General features: G+C 41.1%; 1 protein-coding gene across 3 annotated transcripts in view; it reads left to right on the top strand.

The window, feature by feature from the left end:
- The window catches only part of Vwa8 (von Willebrand factor A domain containing 8), a 319,412-nt gene that overhangs the window by 65,687 nt on the left and 235,146 nt on the right, over positions 1 to 18,579 (top strand). For all 3 annotated transcript variants that reach the window (XM_038310723.2, XM_038310725.1, XM_038310726.1), the window contains exons 8-10: positions 323 to 431; positions 2,249 to 2,353; positions 16,826 to 16,957. In XM_038310723.2, coding sequence (XP_038166651.1) covers positions 323 to 431; positions 2,249 to 2,353; positions 16,826 to 16,957 — 346 coding nt within the window. The remainder of the gene's footprint in view (positions 1 to 322; positions 432 to 2,248; positions 2,354 to 16,825; positions 16,958 to 18,579) is intronic.

Raw genomic sequence — 18,579 nt, 5'->3', positions numbered from 1 at the left:
AGCTTGCGCTTTCTTCCCAGCGAATAATCGCTTTTAGCCCCTAGGTCTTGGGTTTGAGCTTTAGAGAGATGGGGGTGAAGCTCACATGATAGATTTGGATCAGGTTGTGAAAATCTTATATTGTGATAGATTAGAGAAAACGTCTAGATAGCTAACCAGCTTCTGGATTTTCTAATGTAATAGTGTATGAACCATTGTTCTTTAAGAATTAATAGTATATTTCATCTATTTTAGATAAATGAAATTAGCCCAACTGCTTTATACTTAACATACTTGTATATTGAAATTATTCAAATAAAATTTAAAATTTGTTTCCTACTAGGGTTTCTCAGCTCTTGTCCTTTGCCATAACTCTCTGCTCCCAAGAATCCTCTGCACTTGGACTTCCAGACTTTCCTTTAGATAGTTTGCCAGCAGCGGTTCAAATCCTGGTAAGTAAAAACTAAAGTAATGGTGGATATGTTTGCTCAGACGTGGCAAAGATGAATGGAAAGTTGATCACTGGGGATCAGTCACTTGAGTTGTCTTGCCATTCTCTTCTATGAAAGGCCTGAGACTGCTGTGTACACTGGAACGGACTGTACAGAGATAAGTGGCATGCTCAGGCTCTGGAGAGCTTGCAGTTTTGAAGGCAGAGGTAGAAATGCAGCCTCCTGGAGGCCCCATAGGGGAAAGGCAGCTTCAGGCTGATCAAATAAGAGGTATACTGTAGGGAAATAGATGCTGAGCTGACCCAACCTGAGGCAAGGGAGCTGAGCTTTCCCACCCGAGCATCGCAGTCTTTGGTTGGTGGTTGTCCTAAAGGACACGGGTTCTTCAGTGTGAAAACGGATGGCCCGAGGAGCCTAAGGCAGCCTGTGTAAGCAAGACTTTTAGTAACACAGTGTATGACTGGATCTGAATACATTTGCAGTTACTGTCCCAAGCATGCGGCGTCCTGTCTAGAGTGGTGGGAATGCCTTCAGGGCAGAGGGCACATACACAGTGTTCAGCCACAAATGGGCCTGGAATGTCTGCAGAATGAGAACAAGTTGTATCGTTAGAACTAAGTGTTCATGGTAGAGACAGAGGTTAGAACCCTACCGTGAATTATTTTGTTGAGTAATCCTGCCTGGATTTTATGGTGAGGGAGGAATGGCTCCCCAGAGGTTGTGAGGTGGAGTGTGAAGTAATCTTTCTTGTGTTAGATGAAGATACCTCTGTTAGCAGCTAGGAGAGTAGGGAGACCCTGGTTGCATGACAATGATGACTAGGAGGCTGTTGAAACAACTATCAAGACCCTGTGTCTGTGTAACAAGACTCCTATTTAAATGTTTCTTGCTTTCCCCCAGTGTTTGCAGCTAGACAGCTAGCTTTCCTACATATTGTTTACAGTGCTGTGTATATCCTGAATACGTCTTGTTTACCAAATTTGATATATCTTTTAATTTTCCTCAGTAATTTTTACGTTGAAAATTCTTTAATCTGAAAAGAAAATCACTTTTAAAATAGCAAAGTAATAAACACGTATAATCTTTCCAATGAGAAGTCCCTGTTGCTAACATATTGCTATTCCTGTTCGCATATGTAACCTTCCACCCCTAATTTTTTCTGAGTTGTTTGAAAGTAAATGCAATACTCTCTTAAGGTATGTCTGGTAAGAGTTGGAGCACCCTGTATATCCAAACACGCTTACCACGATCCATATCATGTTGATAGTAATTCAGTAAATCATCTAGTAGGCCACGTGAAGATCTTCTGTTTGCCCTTGGCAGTAGCTCTTTGATTGGTGTTAATAGATTTGAGAGTGCAATATGATTTGGGTGAAGAATTTGAGGCTAATGAACACTTTTTAACTTTGTAGTTATAATTGTGAGACTTGATGAATATAGATAAGATCAACGCAGATTAGGAATAAAGGCTGGAAGCGCAGTGCCTTGGGTGACTAGAAGGGGGAAATGTGTGTTCTTGCAGATGCATTGAATCCATGGGTCATATGGTAGATAACTGAAGGCTTTGGTCTAAGCTCAGGAAAGAGGCAGTAGATAAAGATGCATGGGGACTGGCAGTGTGGATGAAAGATAGGAGTGAGTGACATTGCTCCAGGATGAGGATAGGACAGGGAGAAAAGAAATTGCTGCCTTTGTACGTTGCTGGAAGATATTTTTTATGCTTTGGGGAAGAAAACTTTAGCAGTATATGTTTACTTCAGATACATTTTCTGTGATTGAGATGTTGCTGACCTCTCGACATGTCTGCTCCTAAACAGGACTCCTTTCCTATGATGTCAATTGAACATGCAATCCAGTTGATGTATCCGTACACTATTTTACTAGGACACGAAGGGAAGATGGCTGTGGAAGGTGTTTTAAAAGTGAGTACCTGTTCCTCCTTTCTTCCTTTCCGTCCTCTTCATTTCACTTTCCTTTCCCTTCCCCATTTTTCCTGTCCCTCTCTTTTTTCTTTACCCTTCTTTTTTTCCTTTGTCTTCCCTTCTTTCCTCTTCCAAGACAAGAAGCATTGGATGCAAGTAACAAGATAGCAGTGTTGGGAAACAAGCACTCAGGTGTGTGTATGGGGGGGACTTGGGGGTTTGTTACAGGAAGCAGATAATCAACAGTCAAACCAAAGCGTGATTATATTGATTGTAACGGGAATTACAGGCTCATATTGGAGAAGGGTTATAAAAATGGAAAGGGGAAGACATGAAAGAAGCCTGAGGTACTGGATTGGAAATGGATTATGAATCTTATTTCTTTTCATTGCATATATATCAGTGTTACCGTTTCCTGGGAAGTCCGGAACAAGAAGACATGGTCTTCTTGCACCAGAACACGAACAGTGGACTAAAGAAATGATTCCACCCAAGTCTAGTGTGGTGCGCCAGGAGTTGAATCGTGGTTATTTGTTGGAGCCTGGAGAATTTATGGGTGGCCACACACGGGTGTGGGTCCCCTAGGTCTAGCGCAGGGTCTTGTGAGCACCTTGGATGCGCCTAGTGGGAGATGCTTATAAACTGCCTTGTAAACCTGCCCTCCCTCCCCTGGGGGAGTGCCAACAGGCATGCTTGTGAAAGTCTCATGTTGGGAAACACAGCTGCTCTGACTCCAGTATGGCAGTGGCTGTGTCATGACTGGAGGATAACATTACACAATGCGTGAAAAGTAGATATGGCAACAGAAAATACTGTCTGTGTGTGTTTACACAGTTTCCAGTTCTACGGTCTAACAGAGCCTAGAAACCATGATCACACCAAGTTCCTGGATGTCCAAATCTTACATTCACTTAAAGGATCTAATTCCTGAGAAATTGTGCTGAGCTGAGGATTGGGTCAAGAAACAGATGAAATCAAGGAGATTGTCAACAAAGATTTTAGCATATCAAAACCATGGAAGAGGTTGCTGGTTTGAACATTAAAAATAGTGATTGATAATCCGCTGTGTAAAATAGGTATCCATAAGTCCATATGGATTTAAAAAATTTTTTAATTATGGAAGACAAGCAACTCTCCTTGTTACTGTAGAATGTTTACCAACAAATATGGGAAAAATATATAAGTTAAAAAATCGCTGTTAGGTAACCATCAGATTGATGGTTGACTTAGGAAGGTATAAAGTTGGTGTGTGTTTGTTTGTGTGTACTTCCATAACTAGATATTAATGTCAATCTCAGAATAGCTTGCAAAGTGACGACAAAATAGGAAAGTGATACTTTTATAATCACCAGCTACTTGACCCAGCAGAACAAACTGCCATTGGTATACTGTGCCTCTCTAGTGTTGTGCTTGGAAGAGGTCATCTTTTGTCAGGAATCCTCCTGAGAGCTGAGGGTTTGAGTTGGAATATGAAGAAAAATATAGCATAGCCCTGGTTAAAGCTCACTTTGCAGAAGAAAGGCCTCTGTTTTTAAAACTCTTCAGGCCATGAAAGACAACTGAAAAACTGTCCTGGCTTGAAGGAGACTGAAAATTGGCAGCAGCTAAGTGCAGCATTTCTTACTGCATAGATTTCTGGTCACACAGGAACAAGCAGAATTGTTGGTACAACTGAGAACACTTACATGCTTATGAATTGGGCAGTGTAGTTGTATAAATTTGTTTTCTAATTTAGCAACTTAGGTAGTGATTAAATTAGAGTTCTTGCTTTCGGGGAATGGTGAACTATGATGTAGGGACCATGATCTATCTTCATCTTGCTCTTAAATTAAGGGGAAAAATTAGTCGATTGAGTGCGTCCATGTATTTGGAGTAGTAGGGAGCTCAAAACATGCTCGAGTGGCAACATGGAGTCTGGGTGAAGGGAAAATACAAGTTTTCATGCGATAGCGTCCTACAGTTTTCCTATAAATTGAAATTACTTCAAAATTAAAAAATAACCTAACATTTGGAAATTAAAATTTAAGGGAAATATGTAATGTAGTAAGAAGTTAAAATTTATCGTTTAAATTCATAGCTTGGAAAGTATTTACATAATTTATGGAGAGGTTATACAATTTTGAAATATTTTAATATCTTCTCTTATTTTCTCTGGTGTATTGTTACCTTTTAAACTAATGCTTTCATTTTTATCATAAGTTGCTAATAATACTTGGGGCATGTTTTCTTTTATTATATGTATAGCACAGTTTCCTCATTGTATGCTTAACAATGGTGAGTTCTAAAAGGCCAAAACTCCCCTGTGATGTTTTGTAAGTATGTATTTATGTGGTGATCCTCAATGACGATGTATCGGCTTACTAATTAACTTCTCTTGGGAAGGACAGCTTTTGCTTCTCTTGTACAGTCTGGCTAAAGATTCAGATTTCTCTCTCGTAGTTAATTGTGTATTTACTATGTGGGACCTCCATCTTGTAGAGGTGAGGGTTTGCCAGCCCTAAGCATTCACTAGGATTAGTATTTGTTTCTCCCTGTTTCTCTAGCCCACATGGACTGTAGTAGTGGGGAGGAGCACTCTAGTGCATCTAGGAAAGGTGAGAACTCCCAGCCATGTAGTCTCAGTTGGTTCAGTGTGAGTGTTTGTCAGATTAGCTATCCATAGAACCCAACAAAGTAACACTGTCACTTATCAGTGATATCAATAGCAATAATAAAGTTAAAAAACTCAGTTATTTCTTATAGGTTATGAGAAGTGTAGCTATGGATAGAATATTTTTTAATTTGAATTTTTTGAGAACTTCATATGTGTTATATTTATATCATTTCTATTCCTCTTTCTCATCTCCAACTCCTTCCTTGTCCCCCCAGCTTCTCTGTCATGACCTCTTCTGTAAGTATTATTAGACATTGTCCTGAGTCCTTTTAGTGTTTCTTGTATATACATGTATTTACAACTGACCAGGTATTTGATACCTATTGGGGCTCAGTTTCTGGAGAAAACGGTTTCTTCCTAATTCAGCAGCCATTGATTGCCTATAGCTCTTCATCTGGTGTGGCCCTTGTGAAATTCCCTCCATCCACAATGGCATGTCAACTGGTATTATCGTTATGCAGGTCTTGTGTGGAAGACCATATTTGTTGAGGTTACATGGTTGCACCAATCAGGTCATGTCTTACAAGATATTATGTAGCAATAAGCATCCTGGTCCTCTGGTTCTTACAGTCTTTCCTCCCCTTCTTCCGTGTTCTCTGAGCACTAGATGTTGGGGGTTGCTTTGTGGATGTTCTGGTTGGGGCTGGGGAGGCACCCTTTAGTCACTCAGTCTCCATTTTGACCAGTCTTGGATCTCTGTAATAGCTTTTATCAGCTGAAAAAAAAAATTGGTGAAGGTTGAGAACTGCTCTCATCTGTGGGTTATAATATAGTTATAAATTACATTGGTTTAGGAAAATGGCAACAGTAGGTTACTCTAGTGTTAGTTGTCCAGGCATTGACTAAGCTTATAGTACCAGCTATGAATCCCCTTTTATTGAGTGGGCTTTAAGTCCAATTAGACAGCTCTTGATTATCCCCAGGATAAAAGTGCCACTATTGCTCCTTTGGGGATATCTTGCTGGGATAGTCTTCTTGTGGTTTGTAGGGTTAGAGCTGGGTAGGGTTGTTGATTTTCTCCCTTGGTGGCTTGCACAGCACCTTCAGATGCTATGAGAGATAGTCCTTGAGGAGGCTTCAAGGTAAGTTCCAGCTCAGTTTCTCTGAGTCTTGTCTTTGAAGTTGTGGCTCTTCAGTAATAGTCTTTTCAGTTCTGGAAGGCAATCAAAGACAATGGCAACAACCTACGTATATTGTTTTGGGAACCAACTGGACCTCCTTGACCAACAACTGAAAAGGAGGTTTCTTATGTTTGGAGAATTTTGTTAGTCTGTGGCTGATGGGGAGCATTATAACCATATGTGACCTAACTCTACTTAAACCACTCTCTGTCCGTGTCTCTCTGTCTCTCTCTCATTTTTATGTATTATATATATGCTTTTAAGTAAGCTTATAAAAATGTGTCCCTGTGGCTTCTTCAAGCACCCTGAGTGATATTCCCCCCTACATTGCCCTTCTTCCTTGTGTTTCCCTTTACCCTTTTATAGCTCTTGCTTGCATCCTGCTTTCCTTCTGTAATGTTTTGAATGCTAATGACTCCCAAGGTTCATATGCTTGAGTACTTGATCCCTAGTTAGAAGAACTGTTTGGGAAGGATTAGAAAGTATGGTCTTGTTCACTGGGGGCAGGGCTTAGGGTTTCAGAAGACTCGAGCCATTCCCAGTCAGCTCTCTGCCTCCTACTTCTGGATCCAGACGGGCCCTCTTAGCTATTGTTTGAGCTGTCTGCTGCCATGGCTTTGCTCTCATATCTTAAACTCTAGCTTCAGGTGTAAACCTTTCTGCTGCCTTGGCGGTGATGTTTTATCACAGCCAGAAAAAACCAAGGTGCCCTGTCTCTAGAGTTCCTTCTCCCGCCTCCACGGCCCCTTTTCACTCTCCTGGTTTGTGTTTCTACTTTAATTTCTATACACAATTCTGAAAATTTAGAGCTAGAATCTACAAGTAAGAGAACATGCAATGTGTGTCTTTCCTGGGTCTCGGTTACCTCACTCAGAGTATTTTCCAGTTGAGACAGAGTCTCGCTATGTAGCCCTGGCTGGTCTGGAGCTTGCTATGTAGATCAGGCTGGCATCAGACTCACAAAGATGCTTCTGTCTCCCAAATGCTGAGATTAAAGTCATGTGTACCATGCACAGCTATAATAGATTTTTTTAATGTAAAGAAAACAAAGAGGCAAAGTAAAAAAGAGAGAGCGGAGGGGAAGCAGGTAAGATGTAACACTGACCAAGTGGGGTGCAGTAGCACATGCCTTTAATCCCAGTAGTCGGGAGGCAGAGGCAAGCGAGTTTGAGGTCACCCTTGTCTACAGAGCGAGTTCCAGGACAGGCTCCAAAGTTACAGAGAAACCCTGTCTCTAAACAAGCAAACAAAAACAAGAGACAAAAAAGGAAGCGGGCAAAGCGGAAGAAGGGAATGGGAACAAGGGAGAAGGGGAAGGGTATTTGTCCTGGAGAGAGACAAAGGGCTGCCTCTGAGTAGAGAGGAGGCAGCCTGGCCCCTGGGAAAATGGCAGTTTACAAAGGTACAAGGGGAAACCCTGTGTGAGGATGAGGTGTTTAGTTTTTGGGGCATGTTCATTAGGTGAGCCAAAGGGGGCTTCTGATTGCTGGACTTCACCACTTTGATAGCTGGACCTTGGAATCAGCTCAGGAGGATGAAGTGGCCAAATAAGGAAATAGGCCTTGGCAGCTAGCTTTAGAAATGTAATCTAATGGGTTTTAGAAGGCAGAGGTGCTGCACAGGGCTCCAGCCCCAGCAGGTCAGAGAAACTGGAGAGGAGATATGGCTTTGGCGAGCCATTGGAACAGACACAGATGCACAGGCACACAGAGGGCCAAAGCTTAATTCTTCATTTTTTCCTCTCTGCTGGTTGTTTTACCACTTTGTTCTTCTCTGTTTACCTTTTCCTTCTTTCCTTGTGTTTTTCCTCCTTCCCCAATCTTTTCCTTTACAGCTTTTCTTCTTATTCTATCTCTTATTTTTTATACCTCCTAATACAAAGATTTCTACACTTGATGCAAGTTGAAATCTTTGCATCAGAAGAAGTCATGTTAAGATCACAAGTTCCATGTTTTCTTTAGAAGTCCACAAGTAGTTAAGTGTTTTTCTTTACCTCAAAGCAATGATTCTTTTATAATTGGTTAGCAAGGTTTTAAGCAAGCTAGGTACATTTCAGTCCGTGCCTTTTGCACTAACAGGCAGCTCTTTGCAGTTCCAGTGGAACAGATTTCTGTTCTTAATTCTCCTCTAGAGAAACTTTAAACAGTTGGTCAGCTAACCCTCATTTTTCTTTACACAGAGTAGGGTCATCTAACTTCCTTTTATAACTTTTTCTGAGGTACACAGTGGGGCCTATAAATTCTGTAAGTTATGTAACCGAGGAACTCAGGGCTAGCTTGGGTGTAGGGACATAATTACTTTCTTTGATCATCAGCCTGTATTTCCACATGCAGAATTCATGGATCTTTCATGCACGAAACTTCCTTGTTCTCATTTTCTATCCTCTGCAAATCTGACATGTAACAAAGGGAAAGGGAACTTTTAGACTATAGTTGCCTTTTTTTTGTATCTCTTACTGGAACAGTAGGCATAACCTAAACTATTTCCCTAATCATCTTTACTAACTGTCCTAACCACTTTTATCTGTTATACTAGCTCAGTCCAGTTGAATCATAAATCTAACTAATCATCAATGCTCTTATGAAAATCATCTTCATTAAGCTCTGCAAGTAAATTGCCCAGTGAGGAGTGGGATATTCCAAGAAACAATCATACCATATCAGATACAGTAGGATCCCTGCATATAGTAATCATACTATGCCAAACATAGCAGGAACATGGCAGCAGCAGACAGAAGCAAATGAAAGGGAAGCCGTCCTCCTGGGGCTTTTCCTTTCCAGGATGTACCTGGGTTTATAATTCTCTGGGCTGTATTCCGTATGTTCCATTCCTGTCCGCAGCTCCTCGGACATGGCTAACGACACAGTGGGAATTGGGGAGAAGGGCAAAGCCTGCTAGAGCCGTGGTTGCTGTGCTTTAGCTGGCCAGAGTCCCTTCAGGAGATACTATGTGAGGAGGAGGGGGACACAGAGGGGCCGTGGCAGAGAGAGTGAAACTACTCAGAAGCATGCAGAAGTAGGGAAGTGCGTTCATTGATCGAGGCAGATAGCCGCCATGTTTGTATTTAGTTCACTCCGAGGCTTACAGTTTGAGCTGGAAAAGGAGTGTGAGCATGTCCTTGAATCAACACCTGAACCTGATTGACGTCTGCCGTAGAAGCAGAGGAGCTCACTTTTACCTTCAGAGTCTTCAGCTTCCAAGAGGCTGAGTTCTCAACATGGGGTGGGGGGTGTGTTTGAAGGAAGGAGAGAGGAGGAGACTGGCACCAGAACTTCTGGTGAAGTGAAGCAATGTGAGTATTTTGTGATACAGCTGGGGTTGATCTCTACTGTGAATTATCTAATTCTGTGAGAACAGAGCACTTCAATTTTTTACAGAGAAACTCCGGTGATGTGTTTCTAGACTCTAGTTTAAAAACAAATTATGTTAAGTTTTAAATACTTTGTTATTTTTGTTGTCTTTTTGAAATTGTTGTCTGTGTAGCCATGGCTGGCCTGGCACTTGGTATTTGAGACCAGGCTGGCCTTGAACCTGCCAATAGAGAGCATCAGGGCAGCTTCCCCTTCATCTTGACCTTCATGATAAGGGAAGCGGAGGTGTGGTTAGAGGTTCTTATTACTAACAAATATTCTAATGTTGACAGTAGGTGTTGGAACTACTTAGCTAGAGAAAACTGCGCCTGTTTGTCCCTTAATTATCTCCAGTGCAAGCTGAGCCACAGGTGTAGCTCCTCACCTAGCTTACCTGCCTGCTCTACACGTGCATGCTAGCATTTGATGCCTTAGCAGTGGGGCGGGCTGCACACAGCTGCAGTTCGCATGTCTGTTTTTGAGAACTCTGACTTATTTGCTACTTTAAATTTCTATCTTCTTTCAAAGTATACCTTAAGCTAATGTTCATGTCTGAGTGTTATCTCAAATAGTTTTGAAAAGAAACATGAAAGTGAACTTGATTTGATTTAGAAAGGGTTGTAATAAAGGAGTGGGCATACTTGTTCTAATAGGACAAACCAAGAATGGTGTATCTTCTCTCATAGATAGCATAGAAATTGATGAGTAGTTGCATTTGAATTATATATCCATTTAAATTTTAATATAATCATTTAATTAGTCCACATTTTAAAATAAAACCTATTACCCACTGAAAATGCACTCAGCTAAAATTCAGAAAACTTTCCTTTTTTCTGAAGCAGCTATAGAAATAACTGGAGTGACTTCATTCCCCAGATGGCGCTTGTCACGTGACACTCCTGTTCTTAGACTGTCTCTGTAGTCATGGAATCACGTCTAGCTTTCGTTAAGACTGAACACAAGTGCTTCCATTCTCCGCTCCCCAGCTTTGCGAACGGCGTGCCTGGAGGCAGCTCAGTAACAGATGCATCCGAGCTTCTTATGGCATGTCTTGGCACTCAGCCCTACTTAAGTAGGGCTCCATCATGACAGTGGCTAAATTAGAAGGTTCCCTTGGAGATTTAGAAAGGGTGTGGCATTCTCGTTCATTGATAATAGAGTCTGAGCCATGTCTGTCTCTGTGAAACTTGGAAAGATCTTGCCCTTAGTGTTTTCATTCAGTTCAACAAGCATTAATTGAGCATTCATTATTTGACAAATAATTGTCTACACAGTGAATTCCACGCATGCAGAAAGAGATGCTCCTTTTGGAGAATTTATGGTCTGGTTAGGGCAGCAGATGCTCCAGTAACATTTTAATATAGTGATTTGATAACGCTGGTTAGAAGATGAACGGCTCTGGTAAAGGCACTGTTTCGGTGACAGATAGGAATGAAATAAGCTCAAGACAAATGTCTCAGGTATGACGATAGAGGGTGAGTTGGAGGATTGTTGTGGATTATTATTTAAGTATGTAAAGATGTGTTACTTTGTTTTTTTTTTTGCTGTGGAATATTACTGTAGCTGTGTAAAAGGTATGTTACTTTTGTTTGTGCTGTGTTTAATGATGTAAAGATGTGTTGGTTGCATTTGTTTCACCTTGCCTGCCTAAGGTGGCGCCTGATTGGTCTAATAAACTGAACGGCCAATAGCTAGGCAGCAGAGGGATAGGTGGGGCTCGCAGTCAGAATAAGCAGGATGAGAAATCCAGGCTGAGAGAGAAGAGGAGGAGGAAAGAATGAGGGATAAAGAGAGGGAGGTACTTGGGCCAGCCAGGCGGCCGCCAGCCAGCAAACTCAGAATAAGAAATAGAGAAGAAAAAGAAAAAAGATTAAAAGCCCAGAGGCAGAAATGTAGATGAAGAGAAACAGGTTAGTTTGTGTTAAAGAAAGAAAAAGAAGCCAGCTAGAAACAAGCATAAGCTGAGGCCGAGCATTCATAACTAATAAGTCTCCAGTCACTCCAGTCATGATGGGAGAGCTGGTTGGTGGTCCAAAAGAAAGCCTGGTACAGAGGGCTGTGAGCAGAAGCGAGATCTAGAGAAATGATTGGAGAAATGAGTTGATGGAGATGTTGTTAGTTACCATGGAAAGTAGAAAAAGGAAGTGTTTGTGAGGAGAATAGACAGTTCTTTACAGGCGTCTTTTTGACTTTGAGGTTTCTAGGTGGGTGTGGCCAGCAGCTTTTATGTCATAGACCCATTTTTTTTACAAACATTTCTAGAGTTATTTTGATATTAAAGATAAATTCTTGGGCCTGAATGCTGGTGCTGGGTATCAGACAGAGTCTGGCCAGTGAGGCTCTTGGCAGGAGAGTCCCAGGCAGTGATGTGGTTTGCCATCTTGGGTTACCACGGCTGTCCTCAGCTGTCCTCACTGGGCTCTGGGGCCCTGTTGCCCATGTCAGCAGAGCAATAAAAAGGATAATGTTTAGGAATCATTATTGTATGAGTGTTAGTTGAAATCATGGGGATGCATCAAATAAGCTCTGGGAACAAGTAGAAAGAGAAGAAAAATTAAATACTGAATCCTAGAAACATCAGCATTTAAGGATTAAGGTAGAAGTCTGGAGTGTTGAGGAGAAAGCAGAGGAAGTCAATAGATTGTTCTATGCAGTTGAGAAATTATGGGGGCTTTGCCCAGCTTTGAGGCTGGAGAGGTAATGGATTTTGGTTGTTTGCAGTAGAATCGGTGTGATCTGCTGAAGACGTGGATACAGGGCTCAGTCAAGTAATCAAGCTTTTTAGATTGTGGCATTTTATTGATGAAGCTGGGGATGGAGAGACTGTAGGAGAAGATCAAGGCCCCATGGCTGGCAGTTTGGTTGAGGTGCATCTTAGATATCCCTATGGAGATGTCAGAGGGCTGCGGCAGGCACAGGTCAGCATTTCACAGATCGGGGGAAAAAAACCAGAAGTTAGGAAAAATAGATGATTTGTAGAATTATGTAGCTAGGTAAGGGGATTATTTTTTAAAATAAGAAAGGAAATAGCAAGTGGTGGTGGCACACACCTTTAATCCCTTGGTTAATTTAATCGACTTGGAGGTTAGAAACAGGCAAATCTGAGTTCAAGACCAGCCTGGTCTACAGAGTGAGTTTTAGGACAGCCAAGGCTACACTGGGAAATCCTGTCTTGAAAAACTTTAAAAAGACTTAAAAAAAAAGGATACCTAATCAATCAAATTTAAATCAAGTTTAAAAGGATCCTGTTCCATGGTGGTTTATGACCCTATTACTATCTCACAATAACATACATTAGCTTTGTCCTTTTTCAATCTAGGATTAATGAATGTTTTTGATGTCTTTCTCTCATGGCCCCCTCACTAGCTTGTATTCTTTTGCATGGGTTTGAACACATTAATAATAAACCCAGAGTTAACCAATAATGCACTGGTATCAAATTAGGGTAAGGAATCAAAGTCCTTCTTGGTGTTACTTAATCAAGAGCAAGCCATGAGATTTAAATTCTTCACTTTTTTCTATCTGTGCTTTCCATTGTCTGTCTGTCTGTCTGTCTGTCGTGCACAGAGTCTGAATCTGCACCTACCTGAATGCTGTCTTGTGGATCTGTCCCTGAATCAGTGTCTGTCCACGTCTGTCTTTAACAAAGGACTTTGCTCTCTTTTATTAAACAGTACAGAGAGCATCACATTTGGGGGAGGAAAGAAGGGTATTTTCCACAAATCTTTAACAGTTTTACAAAGGGTGAAGTCATTGACTCCAGCTGACCCCAGTGTGCTCAGATAACAGCCTTACAGACATCTTTGTGAATAGACTGATCAATATGTTGACCAATACAATATGTTGTATTCAATGTTTGTATGGATATTCATTTTTATAAGACCACTTTCAGCCTATTCTGCTTCTAGCAGCAGGTATAACACATACAAACACATGCACATTACCTTGGGCCAGGGGTATAGAAGAATACATAATTTAAGGTTATAGCTATGCATCACTTAGGTTGTAGAAGTTGATTACATAGGAAATCCAGGACAAGTAAGGTTGGTTATTCTCTTCAAAGTAGGTTAAAACAAACAGGCAGAGTACACAGTGGGATAGCCGTGTTGAATGATGTCAGGGTGTGTTTATTAACACTTAACTGTGAGGTTCAGCAAAAGTTCCAATCTCTTAGAATATAAAAGGTATCTTTACCATAATGTATGCCATTTCTTTGAGTTGATAACTTTTATTAAATGGTGCTCTCCTGAGCATTTTATTAAATGTGCCTTAAAGTTACATTATCAAGAGGATAATTAAGGAAAACTTTCAGAATAGACTGAGAAGGAAAAGGTGATAAAATAGGAAGAATGAGTTTATAAAGTTGGCAGTTGTTCGTGAAGTGGAAATATAAGCAACAATCAGTAGACAACAAGAGCACCAAGAAGATAATGAAGATGCAGCAGGGTGTCCTGCTAGTACAGTGTTTGGTGAACCGATGCAAACTTGGCCAGGCTCTGCAGTGATGCAAGGTCAAGAAATGTCTGTCTAGACAGACATCTTTATAGGAACAAAGGCCCATGTTTGTGTGGTGCATGGGCTGAGAAGCTTGGGTAATGAGAGAAGGCCATTTCTAGACCATCACTGTATCTTGCTCTGGAGTGATGTAAGAACTTCCTCCAGAGCAGGAATGATGGAATTATAATTTGAAATGGGGAAGATGTCTAATAACTTTGCATCACTTAAAGTAGAACTCCTTTTTTATTGAACAAGCAGGTAGATGAGTTTTTTGAGACCAGTTTCTCTTTGTAACATCCCTGACTATCCTGGAACTAGCTCTTGTAGACCAGGCTGGCCTCGAACTCACAGAGATCTGCCTGCCTCTGCCTCCCGAGTGTTGGGATTAAAGGCGTGCACTGCCACCACCCAGTTTATAGATGAGGTTTTATTAATTTTAATTTATTTTAGGTGTATGAGGATTTTGCACCACATGCATGTCTGGAACCTGTAGAAGACAGGAAAGGGGACTGGATCCCATGGACCTGGAGCTAGAGATGGTTGTGAGCTGCCATATGGGTGCTGGGCACTGAGCTAAAGTCCTCTGCTTGAGCAGCCAGTGCTCAGTCATCTCTCCAGCCCTCTAAGCATAGATGATTTTGAGGATGAAAACATTCCATTTCCATTTCTGTTTAACCAACTTTTCTTGGCGACTATATCCCATGTGTAGTTCTGGGATCTGGAGATTATGGAGTAAGTCAGATGATATATAGTATTTTCCCAAAGGGATGTTGTTCTCGTAAGGATGTTGTTCATCTGAGGGCTCTGTTGCCAGAGGAGAGTGCCAGCTGAATTGCCTCCTAGACCTATTAGATGAGCTCCTGCTGTTGACTCCTTGGAGCAGTAGTGGTGATTTGAGTAGCTGTTGATAGGAAAAGAGCTGCACAGGAACAGGACCACATACTGGGTTAGTAGCGAAGAACATGGTCTTGAGAGTTTCTCTTTCTGCTCCACAGGAAATAGGAAGAAAGTGGATTACTTAGTGCAGTGGTTCTCAACCTTCCTAATGCTGCAACTCTTTAATACATTTGTCATGTTATGGGGACCCCAACCATAAAATTATTTTCGTTGTTACTTTATAACTGTAATTTTCTACTGTTGTGAATGGTAACGTAAATATCTGTTTTCTGAAGGTCTTAGGTGACACCTGTGAAAAGGTCCTTTGACCCCCAGTGGTCGAGACCCACAGGTGAGAACTGCTGATTTTAGTATGTCAGGATTGGGTATTAGAGGATGAATGTGAATGCCTTACAGACAACATCAGTGTGATATATTTTATTACAAACCACAGTGTAGTTAATATACTAGAGAAAGTGTGTCAGAAAATGCTATTTCTATTTAAGCAAAATTGAGTTCATGGAAAAATTATTAAGTGTGATGTCAGTCATCCCTTTCTAAGGTATAATGAATTGTGTCTCTCATTCTCCAGAATTACCTTTCAGATTAGCAGTCCTCAGAATGGTAGTTCACCTGGCAAGGTGACCTCTCTGCTCTCTAAAGTGTCGTCTAGCCTACTGTTCTTACTCTATTAAAGTATTTCATTAGAGTTACCTATAAGGTATAACCACTACAGCAAATGGTTGAGTACAGTTGTGTTCATTTCTGGAATATGCACACTCTGACTTAAACCCTTTATCAACATAAAATGTCCTGTAGCTGGGAAAACACATCTTTAATTTCACCTCTTTGTCTTTCTGGAGATTAATAGCTGTTCGATCTGATTCCTTAGTTGTGCTTTGCTCCCCTCTATTGAATCTCACCTGAAACAGAGTCTCTCTCCATGAAATCCATTCTTGTTGCAATATGAAAGCAGTTTGCACCAGACTGTTGTATGATGTGCAGATTATGTAAAACATTGGACTTCCATTTTTTATGGTAACACAAATAGATAATTTTTTTCTTAGGTTTCTGGAAAGGAGTGATTGTCTGTGGGATTTAAGTCTCCAGAAAGAAGACTTTACTGAGATGTTGTGTGTTGTGTTTGATCATGATTTTCTTCTGAAAACTTTTTTCTGTACTTGCAGCATACTTTTCAATATCAGGTGGTGGTTCATTCTTTGCTCTGCTTATCTTTCATTATAGTGATTGTGTTCTAAAATTAATGTAACGTTTTTTTCTATTTCTGTTTTCAAAAGACCACTATTCATATTGAACATACTTTAAGCGTGGGTTTTAATTAATTTTCAATTAATATTTCTGTTTTATCTGTCTCTGCTCTCTGTTATGCGTTTTTATATAGTAGCTGCTATGAAGGGAGGCGATCAGTGTTAGAATAATTGGCTCACATCAACTCCACAAAACTGAGACCTTTACAGTGCAGATGGCACCAGGCCAGCTGCTGTGAAGGACTGAGTTTTGTGATTTGTTTTAGTCGTTTGCGCTCTGTCTACACAGACAGACTGCTGAGTGGTGTCTGAGTTCTCTTTTCCTGAATCTGGGGAACACATTCGCTTTGTTCTGGATTCAGCAGCCCTTTGATGTAGGCCTGTTTCAATTAAGTCTTTTCTAGAGTTGAACCATACCTTTCTAGCACATTGTAATGTGTTATCAAGAAATGTGGATTCCAAACTTGTACCGGCTCAGGAATGGAGCATTTCCATTTTCTGTGACTTTAGCAACTATTTTTATATCATTTTTATTTATTACTTAAGTGGAATGGTATTAGTAGAAAGTAAAATAGTCTCATTAACTTTAAGCCTTTGCTTATATAAATGATATGAAATGGTTTCAGTTCTAATTAGATAGAAATTCAGATATTTAACATTATTTCTGAAATTAAAGGTAAATTACATATCTTTCTGGTAATTTGCAGCGCTTTGAGCTCCATGGTTCTGGAAACTCTATGCTTCCTAAGGACATCGTAAGAGTGGAGAGGATGACTGACAGCCACGGCTCCCAAGCTCACGTGACAATCCGAGTGGCCGGAAAAGAGGTGACCATTAAGGTACTTCATCACAGGTTTATTCACCCTGTCTCATTCTGGCCACTCTGCGGGCTGAGTTAGGCTCCTGACCCTCTGGTGTGACTACATCTATACCCAGAACTGTGTGCTCCAAAGTAGAAAAAGTTTGGAAAAAATGGGGAAAGCTTTCCTTAACAAACGTGTAGTTTACCTCTGAGAAAACAAGTGTTGGTTAATGGAAATGTTTTGTGCTGTGAGTTTTTCTAAGGAATAGTGCTTTCAAATGGATACCCTCCAGCAAAGGGAAAACCGCTTTTCTCCAGTGGAGTGTCACTGAGTCCAGCCACGTCCCAGGGCAGGCCCCATGCCCAGAAATTAGTTGGCAGACACAAAAGAAACTCTGTGGTGTTTCTTTCTTTCTTTTGTGTGCTTGTTTCTTTTGTCATTTTTATTTTATTGTTTCTTTTCTTGTTGTTGTTGTTGTTGTTGTGTGTGTGTGTGTGTGTGAGAGAGAGAGAGAGAGAGAGAGAGAGAACACGAAGTTGAGTGGATAGTGGGTGGGTAGGATCTGGGAGGAGTTAGAGGAGGTGCAAAGCATGATAAAATATATTGTATAAAAACATAATATAACATAATAAAACAAAACATAATAGAGGAAAAAGAAATAGTGCTTTTAAACGTTTTCCCAGTAGAGAATCCTGTTTTCAAGTCCCCTTCCCAGCTGCAAGAAGCAGTCTGGACAGGAGCTGTGCCGTTGGGCAGTGTTTGGAGAGGGGTGTGTGGTCTGTTTTGTCCTTCTACTCTAACCCTGAGCCCAGGGCTCTAGGAACCCCAGGGAACCCAGCTTGAAAACCCTGAGTGTAAGAACAAATGCCTGCCTTTTGTAACCAAGCCCAATTCTGTTATAACAATCTGTTTTAATATGGATATTAATATTTATTCATGTAGCTATACTTATTCATTCCTTATTCATGTTATGTCTATCTTGAGCCAGGCTGGCTGTAAATAGACTTAGTGTATATTTCTCTTCTCCTTGCATATACTATCCCCTTTAAATCCCCCAGTAGTCCTGGAGGTAAGTTCTGTCATTATTTTATAATAGCTTAAACAGCTGAGCTGTCCAGTGGCTCCTTGCTTCACCCGTGTTAACTGGTCAGGGGGTAGCAGCCTGCTAGGACCTTTAGGTAGGCCCCCTTCCCACTGTACGCCTGTGCCTGCTTCAGATGGATGTCCTCCCATGATCTGAGCTAGAGGCAGAATAAGGACTGCCTAGTATGAAGGGTAGAGGGGTCATGCAGGGAGGAAAAGGGAAAGCTGAGGGGAGACCCAGGCTAAGTCTGAGAAAACAGCATAGGAATGTCCTGGTGGCCCATGAGTATGGTGTTGGAGGGTACTGTGGCAGCTTTAATAAAGTGTTTGGAGCTATGAGATACAAGCCAGTTGCCATAATTTGTTTTACTTGGTAATGGCTCAGTAAGGTCATTCATTGCCTGCCATCTCTTCCAGTTCACTTTCTATGTTAGTACCATGATGATCTCCCTTAAATGCAGATTTTACACTTCCTAACTACTAGTCCTTTAGAGTTCCTTATGTACAGTCCATCCAAGCCCACAATCCTCAGCACAGCCTAGGCCACAGAAGGCCAATAAAGAGAAAATGATATC

This window comes from Arvicola amphibius, chromosome 13 (genome assembly GCF_903992535.2).
Source record: "Arvicola amphibius chromosome 13, mArvAmp1.2, whole genome shotgun sequence".
Lineage (NCBI taxonomy): Eukaryota > Metazoa > Chordata > Mammalia > Rodentia > Cricetidae > Arvicola > Arvicola amphibius.
The sequence above is the reverse complement of the archived record's forward strand: the minus strand, read 5'-3'. Positions and strand labels throughout refer to the sequence as shown.